The 17,826-nt window shown below is 49.1% G+C and overlaps 1 protein-coding gene across 1 annotated transcript in view; it reads right to left on the bottom strand.

The window, feature by feature from the left end:
- The window catches only part of Rok (Rho associated coiled-coil containing protein kinase), a 97,113-nt gene that overhangs the window by 60,337 nt on the left and 18,950 nt on the right, over positions 1-17,826 (bottom strand). Inside the window, 2 exon segments of the mRNA XM_077688800.1 lie at positions 14,917-15,331; positions 17,500-17,581. Coding sequence (XP_077544926.1) covers positions 14,917-15,331; positions 17,500-17,581 — 497 coding nt within the window.

Here is a 17,826-nt window from a genome sequence, read left to right on the forward strand (position 1 = left end):
TCCCGGTTTTGCTTGCACTGCCTAGACTGGCTCACATTAGCACACTTTTCATCGTTTATCCGGTTGATAAGTCGGTAATTATTTTATAAAGCGGGAAAGAAGAAAAACTACCATGCGCGGTGTGTGGCGGCCGCACCAACTAAAGGCTGTGACGACAGGAGAAGACGCACCTTGATTGGACGATGCCCAAGGTTAGCATTCAAACAAGTTTCGCTTTCGGTTCTGTAAAACAACATGCTTGACATCCGACGGCATCGTTGGCTGGGCATTCTCGACATGTCAGCAATCGTCGTACCGCGCTTCTGCCACGTTGTCGGCTGTAAAATGCCTAAGATAAGCCTCGCAGGATGGCTTGGAATCGTAGCAATCACTAGCCAAGGCCTACACAGTGCATGAACGCCCTGCGCGTCACCGCAGACGCTCAAATGCTATGCGCTTTTCCCCCACATTTGGAGCTTGCCTCACTCGTGCCTGTATTGTAAAAAGCATTTTCTCACCAGGCCAAGGGTCTGCTGATTCTGGCCTGTGCCCACTGCCCGCAAGCAGTCGGTGCTTATGGCAACAGCACGCCAACGAGAACTGGCTAGCGCGTCAGTGTCAGTCTGTGCACATTCTGCGAACTCACTCAAGGAGCAGTGAACATTACGGCCCAAAAATAAATGGTAAACTCGGTATAGAAAACATTGGCTGAAAACAACAACAAACAAAAAAAAAATTGTACCCTTGGGGATTCGAACTTGCGACTCGCAAAATAACATTCCTAGCGCTCCAGACCACTTGGCCACGGGCCAGCGCTGCCGCAGTTGGAAATATAATATACATAATGTACAACCAGTTTACACTTTTATTTAGTTTTAGCATTTCAAGCAGCTTAGGTGACTATTTGTTGTATTGCGTTCGTGCTATAGCGCTCAAATTTTGACAATATCTCACATCTAGCAATTGCATTTCTTAGGCGGGAAAGCGTTCGCAGATGCGTAGTCGTTCTGCCGACCGCTGTGCTTGTTCACCCAGCGCAAGAAAGTACAGTAAAAGTATCAGTTGATTTTATTTCCTTAGTACCTATATTGACTCCACTGACTCTTCTCCCGCCTTCAAGAGGCCTCATATTTTCCTACTGGCAGCCGGCGGCAGGATTCAGGCACGATCTAACCATTATTGTTCATGTTCCGAGCGTGAATCACGGCTTCAGTGTCCAACTGTGGCAAATGTTCGAAAGCGCTTCCGGCTGAAGGGAAATTTTTGGCGTGTACAGAGTGTGACGATGGATTTCATTTTGGGAAAAATTGTGCAGGGATAGCTGAAACTGCAATATCTGGCAAGGGAGCTGCCAAGCGGGAAACATGGCTTCACCGCGATTGTCCTTCCCAAAATAACACCGCAGCCGCGGTAGACGTAGTCCAAAACTGCACTCGCTTCCAGAGTTGCCGGCTAAAATTGAGTCTCTTTTGCCCATAAAGGACGCCATCCGCTCCCTTGTTCTCAAAGTTGATGAGCTTCTGCAACTCAAATCAACTGTCGATGTTCTTCAAAAATCAGTCGACTCCGTTCACGAAACAGTTAACTTTGTTTCGGAAAAGTACGATGAAGTCATAGCTACTGCTGCTGCACAACAGGCCACTATTGGTCAACTGCAAGGTGAGGTTCATGCCTTGAAAGCCACCGTATCGGGTCAAGCGGAAGAACTGTCGAGCCTGCGCAAAGAGTTAAATAACGTTGAACAATACAGCAGGAGGCAGAACTTGGAAATTCACGGTCTGCCGCAACGGAAAGGCGAACAGCATTTGCCTATCATGTCTGATATGGCACAAAAGCTGGAGTTGGACTTCACTGAGTCTGACATGGAAGCGATACATCGCCTTCCTGCTAACCGAGATCGTCCGCCAGTTCTGCTGGTTAGATTTGCCTCCATGGCACTGAAAGAAATGTGGTGGAACTGTTGAGGCTCTCTGAGGGCACTTGCGGAACAGGGCACGATTCCTCAGCTGTACTTCTCTGATAACTTAACCAACTACAACAGAGAAATGTACTGGGCAGCCCGCCAGAAAGGAAAAGAAAAGCTGCACAAGTACGTCTGGGCTAAACATGGCAAAATTTTCGCCAAGAAAGCTGAGAAATCGCCCTTTATCCGCATATCGGAGTACACTGACCTAAACAAGCTTGTGTAAAAGTGAACAAGGACACCGACTTAGACTGATCCCATAATGAACAATGTTTTTCACAATTGTGACAGCTTTGCTGACTTCATTAGTCTCACAAATCAAGGATGCAAGTCCTTCACGGTTGTGCACGTTAACCCTTTGAGGGTCGAATTTTTTTAAAAAAAACTTTCCCTCGTGGTCAAATTAGTTTATTGCGGATTTGGAATGTACAAAATGTCTAAAGTCAGGATTAAATGGTAAAAAATTATCAGGAACAGTATTTTGGGGTCAGCATCACTTAGAACTGAAAAATGTTCAATAGTATTTCAGAGTGTGGTATTCCTTGAAACACGGGTCTACGCACAGTGCCTTATCGCAGTCTGCTTGCATAAAGCGCATGTCCAAAAATGAGCTGTCTTCTTCAAAGAAAGACTGTCTTCCGATTCAGACTCGGTGAAAGGAGCAAACTCAGAGTCAGAAGAGTCATCGCGGTCGGTGTCATCAGAGCGGGCAGTTCGTTAGGCCATATCGCCCGTTTTGCCGTGCATCTGAAGAACTCGAAGGCAACCCAGTAAACGAGGAGAGCGAGAATAACTCATTCGCGCCGGTGATAAACAAGCTAATAGCAGCGCCAATATAGGTAGAAATCAACTTCCGCCGCCCCCGCAACGGAGTCTCCGTTTAGGTTACTTCAGTTCCAAGCAAGGAGGGCAAGAATACCTAGTGAGCGTGGGTAATAAACAAGATAAGAGCAGCGCCAATATAGATCGAAATCAACTTCCGCCGCCCCTGATAGTGAGCGCCGATCAAGTTTCGCGCGCCTCCGATGCGATCACGTGGCGAAACTGAAACCACGAAACGCGTTGACACGTACAGACGCCGTAACACGCCGAAGCCAGAGAGTTCTGTTTTTCACCGCAAGAAGGTAGCACAATCAAATTTCAAACACTTCTTGTAAGTCCCAGGAGGTGGCAGCGTGCACGCTCCCAGGGAGCGTGCATCGTTAATATGGCGCGAAATTTCAAACGGATGCTCGAAATCGTACCCGTACGGCAAAGACCTTGCGGGACGGAAAACCGCCGCAGTACACGTACGGCAAAACCCTCAAAGGGTTAATATCCGCAGTATCCGTCGGCACTGGGACAAATTCCTTGGTGCCGTACAAAATACCGGTTTTAGATGCAGAGCATCTGATTCACTTGCCTTGTCCCTCCGGCGTCGTCGTCGTCATTGTCGGCGTTGTCCGCCCCTCCCCCCATTCTCCTCGCCGCACCAGCTGCGCTCTCCGCCGCTCACCCCCTCTCCTCTACGATAGCGAACACTCTCTCGCGAGGGGCATTGGATTGGATTCGATTCAATTGGTTTGGATTTGGATTGGATTAAAGTGGATTGTGTTGGATTGTGTTGCGTCATAGCCGCGGCAGACGCGCTGGGGCCGGCGCATGTGCAGTACTCTCTTTTCTGCGGTTTCCTCTCCTTCGGGCGCGCTGCGCATATAACCGGTGTGCCGTTCTCCGGCGAAGCAACATCCATGCTTGGCTCAAACACCTAGAGTCCACGCCGCTTTACAAGTACACCAACGTCGTCATCGACTGGGACCGGCTTACGCAGTCCCCTCAACGTTATGCGCGCTATAAAACGCGGTCCCTTCGCCGCTCCGCCTATGCGTCACATCTACACAGGGGTTCCCACGAGGGGAGGTGGGAGTTTTTGTTATTGGTGCTTTCGTACTAACTGAAATTAATATTCATGAGGACCTTGTTCCCTTGTTTAAGCTTCCGCACTATTCTAGTTTCGCGCTGACGCGCCGTGTTCGTAGGGGCGGTGGCACCATGGCCTTTGTACATGAACAATATGTGGCGTCATCACTGCTACCAGGGTTCAGCTCAGCAGAATGCCTGGCACTGCGCATCGCCTTGTTAGATACAGATATAACACTTCTTGCCATTTACAGACCACCCTCCGAAAATGCGAACGTTTTCGTAAGCGAACTGGACAACTTCTTGCCCTCAACTTCTATTCTTTGTTTGGTTGGTGATATCAACATAAATACTTCATCTCCGGCCCGCCCAGCTGTCTGCGAATATTTGAACGCGTTGGCCAAAGCAGGGGTTATTCCAACTATCTGCTCCCCTACACGGGAAAAATACCTTGGAGCGAAATGAGTAACTTCATGTATTGACCACATCAACGTTAGGGCGCCATTTTTTCGTATCGATTCGGCAGTAATCAAGCACAAACTGGCCGACCATTATTTTGTGGGTTGCCATGTTTATTTTCCCTCGCTTAAGAAGGTTCCGCCCGAGCACTTGCAGGTATCTCTCGACGTAGCTAAATTCGATAATTTAGTTAATAATTTTGACTGGAATGCATTCATGGAAGGGGTAACTCCACATGACAGTTATAATAAATTTGTGACTGTTATCGACACTGCGCAAAAAACCATAAAAATTTAAAAACGCAATAATGAATTATTTTGGCTTACCTCTGCCGTTCTTACGGCTATTAAAGAAAAAGATAAACTTTGGGAGAAGTGTAGGCGCTCTCCTAATAATACTGCTCTCAGGAACCTATACAAAGTTCACAGAAATAAGGTAACTGGGTTACTTCGGTCCGAGAAGCACTCATTTTACAGTAAATCCTTCTACAAAAATAGATACAACCCTAGAAAAACTTGGTCAACAATTAATCAAATATTTGGTCGACATCCTGCACAATCAGCTGACGTCTTTCGTAAACACTTTGACAATTTGGAATCAGCAGTTATTGATTTCAATGTTCACTTCGCTAAAACATCTTCAGCTACGCATTCAACTTCTATCGATGGTTTCGACAACATCAGCAGTTTACAGTCCTCTGCATTCCTTCCTTTCATGACTTCTCATGACTTGCACAACATACTATTTAGTTTTAAGCAAAAGAAGGCGCCGGGTTTAGATGGTATATCTGTCTACGAGTTGCAACGTAACTTTCTTGCTCTGGAAAACGTACTTTTATTTATGCTGAATAGTTACATTGAGCTTGGTTTTCTTCCAGATGAACTAAAAACTGCAGTTGTTGCATTATTATTGCATTACATAAAAAGGGCTCCTTTAAACAGGTTGACAACTACAGGCCGATTTCGATATTACCTGCGATTAGTCAAATTTTAGAAAGACACTTATCGCGAGTAATGACCAACTTTCTCGAAAAACACCATGTATTGTCAAGTTCGCAATTCGGGTTCATTCCTGGGAAAGGAACTGTTGTCCTTTTGGAAGAAATATCTGATGTAATCTTATCTGCTTTCGAAAATAACGAAGTAGTGACGGCTCTTTTTTTGGATGCAAGCAAGGCATTTGATTCTGTTATCCCAACAGTACTTTTGCGCAACCTATATCTACTGGGATTTAGGGGGCCTTTTAACAAATTATTAGCTAACTATTTCTGCAATCGTTCACAGCTAGTCAAGATCGGTGACCACATTAGTTCAAAAGTTTTTCTAAAATCTGGTGTCCCACAAGGATCCGTATTATCACCAATATTGTTTAACGTCTATGTAAATGACTTATGTAATTATACATCACATTGCCAATTATTTCAATATGCTGATGAACTGTTCTTCTTGCCAGGCACTCCGTTTACAGCAAGTCTGTTGCAATGTTACAAGGTGATACTCAATCTGTCATGGATTGGTTTGCCCGAAACTCTATATCGATAAATAAGCAAAAAACAAATCTGGTTTGTTTCCACAATCCACACAAGCAAATTGATCATAATCTACCTCTTTTTCTTCATGGTCCGCAATGTAATAATTGTCAATGCTCTCCTCTTCTACCATGGCCGAATGTAAAGTATTTAGGAATTATCTTCGACTCTGATATGACATGGAACAGTCACCTATCTATGCTCTGCAATAAACTTCGGGGCTTGTCATGTACTATGTATAACAGCCGTTTCATCCTCCCTTTACCCGTACGTAAGATTATCGTACATGCACTTGGTTACAGCATCCTGAGATATGGAATCACGGTATTTTTTCATTGTTCATTCACTTGGCGTTCGAAAAAAAACTGTATTTTGAAATCGTTGCTACGAAATGTCGCTTACAATATCAACATTCCCGATGGCAACAGCTTGTTTTCGGCTTTGCAATTGCCTTCTTTTGATGCATTATTTTTGCACACTGTTATCTGCTGCCATTTTTAGAATAGTGATTTTTTGTTTCGTTTTGTGCCTACAAGACCCCTGAGACATCATCCTTTGTTTCGCATACCCCGATGTTACACGCGATTTGGACGTTTTGTGCGCAGTTATTATGTTCCCGATATATTCAATCCTATGCCCACTGATATCTGCCCCATTTCATCGAAACATGCTCTCAAACTGTATTTAAGGAAAAACTTTTCTGAAGTTGAGTAATTCTGCGTTTTCTCTTTTGTATGTATGCATTACACGCTGCTTTACTGCTTCTGATCGTTTTTCTCTTGTGTTATATTGCTTTTTTTGTTGTTGCTTTTCCCTGTTCTCGTTTCTTTTCACCTACACCTTTCGTTTCTTTTCTTTCATTTTTTTCTGCTGCTATTTATAGTGCCCTGACACTGGCTGCCGGGTACAGACCGACAAGCCTGTTCGGCTTGGGCTGACCCGTCATGTACTCTGTACCTCTACGACAAATAAAAACCTATTAATATTATTATTATTATATTATTATTACTGGCGTACCAGTTAGCGAAGCATCGCATGTGCGCTTGTGCAGCGCTTGTGTGAAGCGACCTTGACTTGGAGCTAGATGCAGTGTACAAACTAACAAAGTAAACAAAGGCACATTCTTCCACCCACAAACGTGTCGGGGCTTAGTTTCAACTGAGCGAACGAATTGTGACGACCCGTCGGCAACCGGCGAACTAAACGCTGGGCCGACTGACTCTGTCGGAAGGTCGGCGAGCCGTGCAGTAGCGCAGTCAAGCCAAGTCATCTCCTCCTGACGTCACGTGAAAATGCCACAGAAAATGGGCGAGGGTGCACAGAGGAGGACAGCATTTTTTAATTGATTTTTCTACTAAATAAATTCGAGTAAACGCACTCAGAGTGGTCGAAACAGGGCCTAGGGACTCCGGACTACAATTTGCGCTAGTAATCCCGCAATGTTTACAAATCACTTCAGTGTCCCTTTAAATCAAGCCTGCAGGCATTCGCCTCATGTGCCTGCTTAGCGGCTTGCATCGCAGTCACACAGCTCTTTCCATCCCACCCCCACGGTGTCCAGTCCAGCTTTTGGCAGACCCGCAACTTGGACGCAACAAACGTGGCTGCTGAGCGAGGGAGGACAGGGCTGCCCACCTGCCTTCTCGAAACGATTCCCTCCCGACCGACACCAGCTGCCACTGAAGGGGACAGCCGCCACTGCTCTGAGCTGTGCTTGTCACCCTTCAGGACTGCATCGTCACTGCCCCCACTGGGGCCCCCAGTGTCCAGCGACCACAGCTGGGCGTCTGGACTGCTCCCTCGGCCGTTTGGCTGGGCTCTGGCAGCAGTACGCAGGCCGCAACAAACGGGCACCCATGCCCTACCCCCCCAACAAGTCCGTTTTCCCAACTGCTTGCAGCTGGAAACACTTGCCCTCTGTCGACACTGCATTTGAACAGGCTTTAGTAACGAGAGACCGGAGGATGTTTCCACAGCATAGGTTTAACAAGAAAGGAACAGCAGAAAAGGCTAGATGATGATGGCTGCACGTTCCACGAGGCAAGGCTGCTTCTTCCTCACTTCTATTGTACCTTGTACGGGAGATCCACTGATGATGATCTTCCACAGGTTCCCGCCCGCCGGAAATGGATCAATGGCTCGAGTTTGCGCTCTCATTTGATGCATTTTTCAAGCGGATATGTGTGTTTCGTCGATCTTCGTAGAAACTCCTTGCCGCTTGATCGCAGCAGACATGATCTTATTCTTCCATCAGTACCGGTATACGTCCATTCGATATGGCACATCCTCCAAAACGTCCTGGGGCCTTTGTCTCCGATGGGTACGACGTCGCCTTCCGATAACTGTGGGCTGCTTGCAGCTTTGGCTCGTACGTGCCCAATTACCAATTACCACAGAGAAGCTGCTGGAGGGAATTTATGTCAACGACGTGATTTTTGGAGCAGACACAGTTGAGAAAGGAGTACAAAGAGATTTTTCAAAGAGCATCAATGAAGCTCCGAAACTGGCCGTCGAATGAAGAAGAGCTCAATAAGATATTAGACGACAGTGAAAAGGACACAGCCCCCAAAGAGACACGACTGAAAGGGGACACAATGATACTGGGTATGAAATGGAAACACTCAGAGGACATGTTGTCATTTCCAGTAGAAAGATGGATGTTCCAAGTGACGACGACAAACATGTCCTCTGAGTGTTTCCCTCTCATACCCAGTATCGTTGTGTCCCTTTCCAATCGTGTTTCTTTGGGGGCTGTGTCCTTTTCACTGTGCTCCAAAAATCACGTCGTCGACGTAAATTCCCTCCAGCAGCTTTCATCCTTCATTTGCTCCAGGTGATGTTTAACTGTTGCCGCTTGGCGTTGTTCCAAAAGAGACTCTGGTCATTCTCCATGTTTCGACTTTGTTGGTCAGCCTGCCTTCAGCGTTGTGTACTAGACGAATCATAATGCGTCTCGGCCATCCTCGTGCACTGCTATTTGCAGAAATGCTTTCTCAATGTCGCCCATTAGAGCTACCTTTCTTTCCGAAAGTTGAGAAGTAGTGAAAACATATCTTCGTTGAAATTAGGACCGGCTTCCAAATTGCCATTCAATGATTTTCCCTTGATTGAGCTCGATGATGCATCAAAAACAACTCGAACTTTCGTCGTTTCCGTGTCTTCCCGTATTACCGCATGGTGCGGCACGTAGTAACATAAATGGGACTCGCATCCTAAATTTTCGCTCACTTTCTCGACAACTCCTGAACTGAAGTATTCTGAGATGGCTTTGTCCTACCTTTCGATCAGCTTTTCATTCTTGTTCAACCCCCTCGTCAGCCGATTTCATTGCAGTTTCCTTGTTGGTTTGCATGTCGATGTTTTCCTTCCACGGCAAGTTCCCCTTATAGCACCCATTTTCTTTCGACACCTGCTCTTTTAATTTTTGGGCAACCATGCTACCATCTGGTTCGTCCTAGCTTCAATTCCGATGGCTTCTAAGCTCCAAAATCTTTCCAGTCCTGTCTTCAACTCCACGTTATTCGCCTCAACCTCGAGCACCACCACTGCCTGTGTCTCTTTCAGTCTGATCGTATTGTCACTCACTGGTCCATGCACTATCCAGCCCAGTGCGGTCTCGGCTGCTACTAGTCGGTTCTCGATGTGTCGCATCTGTCCTGTGACGAACTCCCAGTAGTGATCTGACCCGATGAGAAGTCCGGTTGTCCCAACGTCCTTCGTTTCAAACTCGTTGTCCGCCAATTTTAGCCTGAGTTCCCTCACCTTGTCTCTGATGTTTCTGTCAGGTGCTGGGAGATGGCTGTGAGAGATGATGCCTACTTTAAAGGCTTCAACAGCTACAGCGGACTCCTTTCCTCGACTCTTTACCATCACCTTCACGACGTCCATAGATTGCAATTTTTCGTTCCCTCCAAAGGATCCAATTCTTAGCTTTTCTTGCCTTAAAGCCTTTACTCCGATCTTTTCTGCTAGAGATGTTGTGATAAAGGTTCTTCGACGACCCCTATCACGCAGTACTCGACAGATGACTTGATAGATTAGCGGAAGCTGCCAACAAGATCATCAAGACATCTATGTCCAAGACGCAGGACCCGTATATTACCTTGCTGGCTTACAGGACTACACCATTAAAGAACGGATACAGCCCTTCCCAGCTCCTCATGTAACTTAGTAGGCTGTAGGATTGGGCGAGTTGGTAATCCATGCTGTACTTCAATTGCGCAAAAAACTAACGAAGACAGGAGAGAGACGACACGAGAAAGAGCGCACTTTCAACAAACTTTATTAAGAAGAAATCACAGATTTATACTGCCCACACTCTCTCCTACACACTCATCCAAAAAACCAATGAACAAACACCTCCTCCCCTCTGTGCATTATCACACTCTTAGGGCACATGCCGCTGCTATTGCGGTTTCACGATAAATCATTGTCTTGCCCAAGGAAGTACATCTCTTTTTCCACAAGTGCGAGGAAGGGAGTGCTTACACAGCTGTTCCCAACACGTGCTATTTCATTGGCCTCAATGAAATAGCTGTGTAAGCACCCCCTCCCTCGCACTTATGGAAAAAGAGATGCACTTCCTTGGGCAAGACGATTTATCGTGAAACCGCAATAGCAGCGGCACGTGCCCTAAGAGTGTGATAATGCACCGAGGGGAGGAGGTGTTGGTTCATTGGTTTTTTGGATGAGTGTGTAGGAGAGAGTGTGGGCAGTATAAATCTGTGATTTCTTCTTAATAAAGTTTGTTGAAAGTGCGTTCTGTCTCGTGTCGTCTCTCTCCTGTCTTCGTTAGTTTTTTCCGCAACTGGAGTACAGCAGCTTCTCATGGGTCGCCGCTTGCGCACTAAGTTATCTCAGGCAACCAGAGCATTACTACCTGCAACGCCCGACACCCTCGCAGTCCGGAAGTTCGAAACAGCAAGCCGGGAGAACCAACGCGAAGATTACAACAGTCGTCACGGTGTCCGGGATCCAGTTGATATTCTGAACGGCGAAGAAGTTTGGGTGAGCGACATGCAGAAGGTAGTGGACGCCGCCTCTGAACCGATCGGGTCTTACATCGTGGACACTGGGGATAGCGTTGTGCGTCGCAACCGCACTCACTTGGTACCCTTGCCACGAGTGCAAGAGTTTACGCCACCTGCAGAGCAAGCACAAGGAGAAGCCGGTGCAGTGACGCAGTGCCAAGACATATCGCATATAGGCTTGTGCGAATATTCGGTTTTTTCAAATATTCGATCAAATAATAGGATATTCGAAATTCGCTTCGATTCGAATATCAGTACAATTACAAAAATTCGAAGTATTCGGTAAACGCGAATAACGTCACTGGAGGCAAGTTTATTTTGTTTTTTTACGCCTGTGGGGGCACAACCCCCGTAAAACAAGCGCCATTTTCTCTATGTTGGCGCAGCAGGCACACTGAAGCGCAAGGGCGCACGTTTACACAAACGTGTGGGAGCTGCACCCAACGTTTTTGCTGCACCGTATCGTTAGTGTTGGTGCTCGTCCTACTATTTTATGACAAGCGCTGCAAAGATCGGAAATCCCCTATGGAAGCACTTCTTGAAAATACCCCCTGGCAACGAGGCTTGTTGTTTGAAATGCAAAGCTGTGCTACGAACACTGACAGGCACGACGACGACCCTGGCCTCGCACCTGAAGTGGCATCCCGACATCTACCAGATTTATCAAGATGAGCTTCAAGCAGCCAAAAGATCAGCGCAAGTCAAGGACGTGAACCAAGCAAGACCGAGCGTGCAACCGTCGGTGGCCGAATGCTTTAGGCCTAGGATGCACGCGAGTGCACCCAAAGCTAAGGCGATGATGAAACTGGTCGCCCAGTTCATCACCCGAGGCGTCGAGGAGCCTGGTTTTCTGAACATGATGAATTTCGCCATGCTTGACTATACAGTGCCATCACGCACGACATTCTCAAGAGTGATTGTCCCGGAGCTGTACAGAGAAAGGAAGGCGGAGGTGAAAAGCAACCTTGCCAAGGTTCTCAAATGCGGAGTCGAGGCCATATCACTCACGACTGATAGTTGGACCTCGCATGCGAATGACAGTTACGTGTGTCACTTGCCACGTCATGGACAAGGAATTTGCGCAGCACATGCACGCGCTGGCATGTGCCGAAATGGCGGTATGCCACACCGCTGAAAACTTGCAACGTTTCATTGAAAGCGTCCTTGTGGAATGGGAGATTCCAGCGGAAGGCCAAGTTCCAATTTACGTGGTCCAGGACAATGGCAGGAACTTTGTATCGGCAGTGGCACGGTCGACCTGGCAAGGCGTTCTATGCTTCGGACACACGCTCCAGTTGTGCATAACTGACCTGAAGCGAAATGCGCAAGGACTCTCGCAGCTATGTGCCAACTGCAGGACCGGTACAAGAGGAGCGCAACTGCCCGAGCACGCCTTCTAGAAATCCAGAGGGAAATGCAACTGGATCCCCTCGAAGTGGTGCAGGATGTACCAACACGCTGGAATAGTGAGCACGCTATGATGGCCAGACTGCTGAGGCTTCGGGGGCCTATTACTCTTGAGCTGGCAGAGTCCGACGCTGTGGAGAACCTGACCACATCCGAGTGGAAGCTCCTAGCTGCAGCAGCGAAACTTCTGCACTGTCAGGTGCTGGCTACCCGACTCTGTCTCAGGTCATCCCTCTCCTAGAATGCACAAAAGTTGCACTTTCTCAGCGTTCTTACGAACCTGATGAGGCTGCAGTTGCTTTTGGCCTCTTGAAAAGCATCAAAACAAGGTTTCCTGACATCAAAATGTCTAGGCTTCCAGCCTAGGCAATGCTGATCGACCCGAGGTACAAAGATGCCTGCTACATGGAGAAATCTGAAAAACAGTGGGCATCAGAACTTCTCACAACTGCTGCCGAAGAGATTGAAGAATACCACCAGCCTCCTGATGGTACAAGCGGAAGTGGTGCGTGTCTGCCCGAGACGCCAGAACACTCAGTGTGGCATGCATTCCAGAGCTTCCGTTCGGAAACAGATCGAGAGTCAGGCTGTTCTGTTGCGGATGTCGTAGCCAACTATTTGAAAGCCCCACTTCTTCCCCGATCTTCAGACCCTCTGGCCTGGTGGAGCGAAGAAGGAAGCCAGCTGTACCCAGAACTGGTTGGAGCTGCCCGCAGGTACCTGTCAATCCGCCTCTTTCACAACCCCACTGCGCATGCGCAATCCCCTAGCGGCCAAGTCTCTAAGCAGTCCAGTAGGGGCAGCAGACGACATTCCCCACAGCTCCCGCACAAGCGGGAAGGGGTCGTGGTTGTATTTACATCGTTTGATTTTTTGTGTGTGCTCGTTGTGCGCGGAACAATGCCCACAACTTGTGCTACGTTCCGCTGTAACTCGGAGTGCCGAAAAGGGAACGGTGTCGGCTTCTATCGCTTCCCGTCGGCCGCACGCGATCAGCTACGGCGGCTTGCGTCGCTCGCGTCGGCTCGGCATCCTGGCGGATATTTGATCGCTGCTATCTGTGCAACTGCGAATGACAATCCGCAACACAACTTTTCACTACACTATCATCCCCTTTCTCGCATGTGGAACTCTAAGTTATAACTGCCGTTTGAGCGATCGGTGACCGAAACATCTGCGTAGCCTGTTTCGATGCTTCCGCGCAGGTATCGCCATCTCTCGGCCGCTCGGCGCACCGCGCGCCGCGGCGACCGGTCAGCGTATAGGCTTGCATCGCGGCAGATATATCTAATCGCCGCTTTTAAAATAAGCCCTGACAACAATCCCTAGCACAATTTTTCACCACACTAACACCTACTTTCTCGCATGTAGAACTTTTTAGCGATCAGATTGATTCAGAAGAGCAGCGACAAGCGCGGTTGCTACCGTGGTCTGCGCCGGTTCGAGCCGCTGAGTGTGCCGAGCTGGCAGGCGCGGCCGGCGTGTGCGCGGACTGTTTCCGAAGGCAGAAAACGCTTCACGATTGCTTGCTTTATCCATTTCTTGCGAACAAACGCGCAGAATCTACAAATTCAGCTCAGCGATCATCGTAGTTGACCATGGAGCAAAAACAGTGGGCGGAGCGACGCCGACGACGCATCTCATGCGCGCATCGGGCCGTCTCAAATTCACGACTAGTCGTGGCGACAGTCGTAACGATCAGTCGCATGCGAATCGCGTGTACCAATCGTACATGTGTCCAGCGAACTGCCGGCCTTTGTTGAGCTGGCGATCGCACTTCATGCCAGACGACTCCAAGTACTGCTCGCTCTGCTACTCGGACGGCACACGAATCTGTCCGAGATTTCTCTGCCAGCCCTCATTCAGTGATAAGAAGCCGCCTGGTATTATGTGATGACCAGGGGCTGTCGTCTTAAGGCGTTATAACACCAACACAGAAGAAAAACTTCGGCTGCTCCTCGCCGTAATGTGGGATTGCCGTGCATACAACGAGAACGCAGCCGGAGGAAACGCCGGCAAACCCTACAGCTTCAACTTCCGCTAGGCACGCTAGGTGGCAGAACACCGCAATGAAAGAGGCGGATTCCTGCGACCCAGACCACAAGCAAACGAGTTTTCTCTGCAGCTGGAACAATTGTCAGTGGCAGGAGGGAGCACATGCTCACTAAGAATGTTGAACAGCTAGTGTGTTTGCACGAGAGCTCGTAAACACTCGAAACAAACAGTTTAAGTTTGCACAAGAACTTGTAAAGACTTGAAATAAACAGTTTGAAGAAATTGTTTGCCTCAAAAATTATTAAAATGTGTTTTAGCACTTTAATTATTCGAACTATTCGCTTCGAAATTATTCGGTACTATTCACTATTCGCTTCGTATTCGCTTCGAACCAAAAATCCACTATTCGCACAAGCCTAATCGCATGGCCACACCCGAAGCGGTCGCTGCAGCATCCCGCCCAAAACCTACATAGCCTCGCTTCTTTCGGAAGATGTTGTACAGCCGGCCGCCTGGAGAAACAAGAAGAAGAAAACACTGAAGGGTAATAAACCATGTTCGCTGTAGCTGGAGTCACCCGTCTGTTCACCTCTGCGTACACCAGTCAAAGTCGAATCAAACAGCCCCCCCCCCGCCCCCCTTCGTGCGAAACTCGCCTGTGGACGAAGCCCATGGCGTGGACGGTGTCAACGGCCAGCACGACCTGCGCGCAGTAGAAGCGCGCCCAGTGCTCGGGCACGTCGTAGTTGCTCATGAGGTTGACCAGGTCTCCCCCGGGCATGTAGTCCATGACCATGTAGAGGCGGCGGTCATCCTGGAAGGCCTGGTGCAGCTGCACGATCCAGTGGGAGCGCGCGTGCGCCATGATGTGCCGCTCCTCCCAGAAGAAGGCCGAGTCGGAGCGCTTGGTCATCTCAAACTTGCTCAGCAGCTTCATGGCGTACACCCGCTGGGTCCACTTGTGCCGCACCAGCTGCACCTCTCCGAAGGCCCCCCGGCCAATGGTCTTGATGACCTTGAAGTCGTCCGGCTTCATGCGGCACGAGGAGATGCTGGACACCGCCTTCTCGTCTGCAGTAACCAGGGGAAGAAGGTCAGTGCCACCCACTCCCTCGACACTGTCGCGTAGGTCCCTGCACACATCCCAAGAAATGCTTCCCACAAATGCAAGCGTGTTGAAACAGTAACCAAGAGTTAATGCTGCCAAGCCTCTTTCTAGCGACCAGCGCAGTGGAGTACGCTTCACAGCCATGACTGTTTTCCCCAACCAAACACATCATGAATACACAAAACGCACACAATGGTTTCCAGCAACACCACCAGCCGAAACTCGATTTTCCAACCCACTGGAGGGGCAAACTGACCCTCTGCTCTTTTCTGCAAACAATGGGAACACAGTAAAGCATGTTGTCGGGCTAGTGGACGGGACAATGAAAAGAAGAGACAGGACGGGCACAGACTCACAACTAGTTTGTTCGATCATTTTTTCAATAAACTAGTTGCGAGACTGCGCCCGTCCTGTCTCTTCTTTTCCTTGTCCCGTCCGTATGCGCAGTTTCAAGTATGGATCTGGGAACACACTTCTGCTGCACAAAGCTGGCCGGCTCCTGGGGAACAGCGGTGACCCATAAAACTGCCCATAGGCTGGCAGAACAGCAACAGCACTCGCGCCCTGCCTCCTCTACGGCCAAGCCGGCTGACGCTGCCGGCGCATGGAGGCAACCCTCTCGCAGCAATGCGCTGCGCTGCCTGGCGTCCACCACCCTGGTAACAACCAGTTTCGGGTCTCGGTTCCCGTTTCTCCAGCGACGCCTCAGAGGGCACGCTCGTCGCTCCGAGAGGAGGGTGGGGAAAACCGGTCCGAGGTTGGAAGCGGGGTGGAGCCCTCCTTGGACCGGACGACCTCTTGGGGCAAGGACTTCCCCTTCCACCCGCACCTGCAACCTCCACTCGGAAACCCTTTGTCTTCCCTTGCGAGAACGCTGCAGCAGGACCGCACTACCCATCCTGCTGTGGCCGCTGTCTGTTTGCACGCGCAACGATATTCGCGAGTCTATGGTGTCCATTTCCGCCCGAATCCTGAGCCACATGCCACTTGGTGCACGGCGGGTGGGGAGTTGCGCGAGAGCCGCCAAGTTTCACGGCGGGACGATTGCGTAAACGCTACCAGATGCAGTTCTTTCCCAGACTAGGCTTACGTAGGTGACCCCCCAAACTCAATCACAATTTTTTTACTTTACGCTGTATTCACTCAAACTCAGACTCAAAAAGCTTGTCTGTACTCAAAATCACTCGTACTCCCTCACCACATACTCATTTGTGAATCAGCCCTCACGAGTACTAGTGCTGATTGTGCACTCACTTGTCCGCATACTCAACCTGTGCTCAAGCTCACTAATTCTCACGAGTACTTGTACTCAACTCATCTGTACTCACTTGTACATATACTCAATCTGTACTCAATCTTCACTCACATTTATTTGTATTCAAAAGCGTTTCTACTAATTAGTTCTCGCAATCAAGCGCTATGCTAGGTCGACTGACCTATGTAATTCGAACGGAGTAGGGAGAGCGAAGCCACCCGGCCTGCCCTTGCTTTTGCTATGGCAGCCCCAAGCCGCGGAACAGGGAATGGCAAGGACGGCAGTTTTCCCCCTCATCACCTCATTTTACCTGCCTTACGAGAGCTGCTGCGGTACCCCAAAATGCGCGAGACTCGTGCATGCCTGTTGTGATTCAAATGCATGATCAGACTCGCAAGTTTGCACTCACGAGTACTGCACTCATGACTCATGGGTACTGTACTTGTGAATACTACTCACGAGTACATGTACTCATGTGTCTACTTAGTTGTCATCGTACTCACATTTTTCGTCTCGGCCTGTACTCACTCATCATTGTACTCATTTTTTTGTCTGGGTGTGTACTCACTCATCATCATACTCACTTGTGAGTTTGAGTACAAATGAGTGTACATACTCACGAGTAAGTACGCCGACCTACGGTAGGAGGGAAAACACGGCTGGTGCAAATGCTTTGTGCCATTTCAGGGTTCCACCAGCGAGTAATGCTCCCATGGTTCCTTGACCGGAGCACCAGAGCACCGAGTGCGCATTACTTATCACGAAGAGTGCTCGCAATCCCGTCTACATGTTGTCTCCAACTGAGCGAGGACACTGAATGGGTGGCTCTGGCAGCGACCGGGGCCGTGCTGTGGACAGTGCAGTGGCCCCACTCACATCGGCTGAGGAAGCTGTCGATGTTCTTCATCCGCCGCAGGGCCGGACTGTTGCAGTCCATGACCAGGGCCTGGATGGCATCCTGGGAAGGAGAGGGAAACAGGCCTCACTCCCCGTGCCCACAGCTACACAGTGCCCACCACTCAGCGGGGGAAGACAGTGTGCAGGACAGCTTCACTGAGCCTGTTTCTGCACCCTGCCAGCCAACGCGGACCAGGCCCAGCACAATGCCCTAGGACACGCCTGCCCAAAGACACGTCCAGGGTAGCTTTTCTCTACCACAAATCTGATGCAAACACTAAGAACTGACTGCGAATAATTTTTTTT

Source organism: Haemaphysalis longicornis, unplaced genomic scaffold (assembly GCF_048455015.1).
Source record: "Haemaphysalis longicornis isolate Haplotype H1 unplaced genomic scaffold, Haemaphysalis longicornis Haplotype H1 scaffold_10, whole genome shotgun sequence".
NCBI classification, from domain to species: Eukaryota; Metazoa; Arthropoda; class Arachnida; order Ixodida; family Ixodidae; genus Haemaphysalis; species Haemaphysalis longicornis.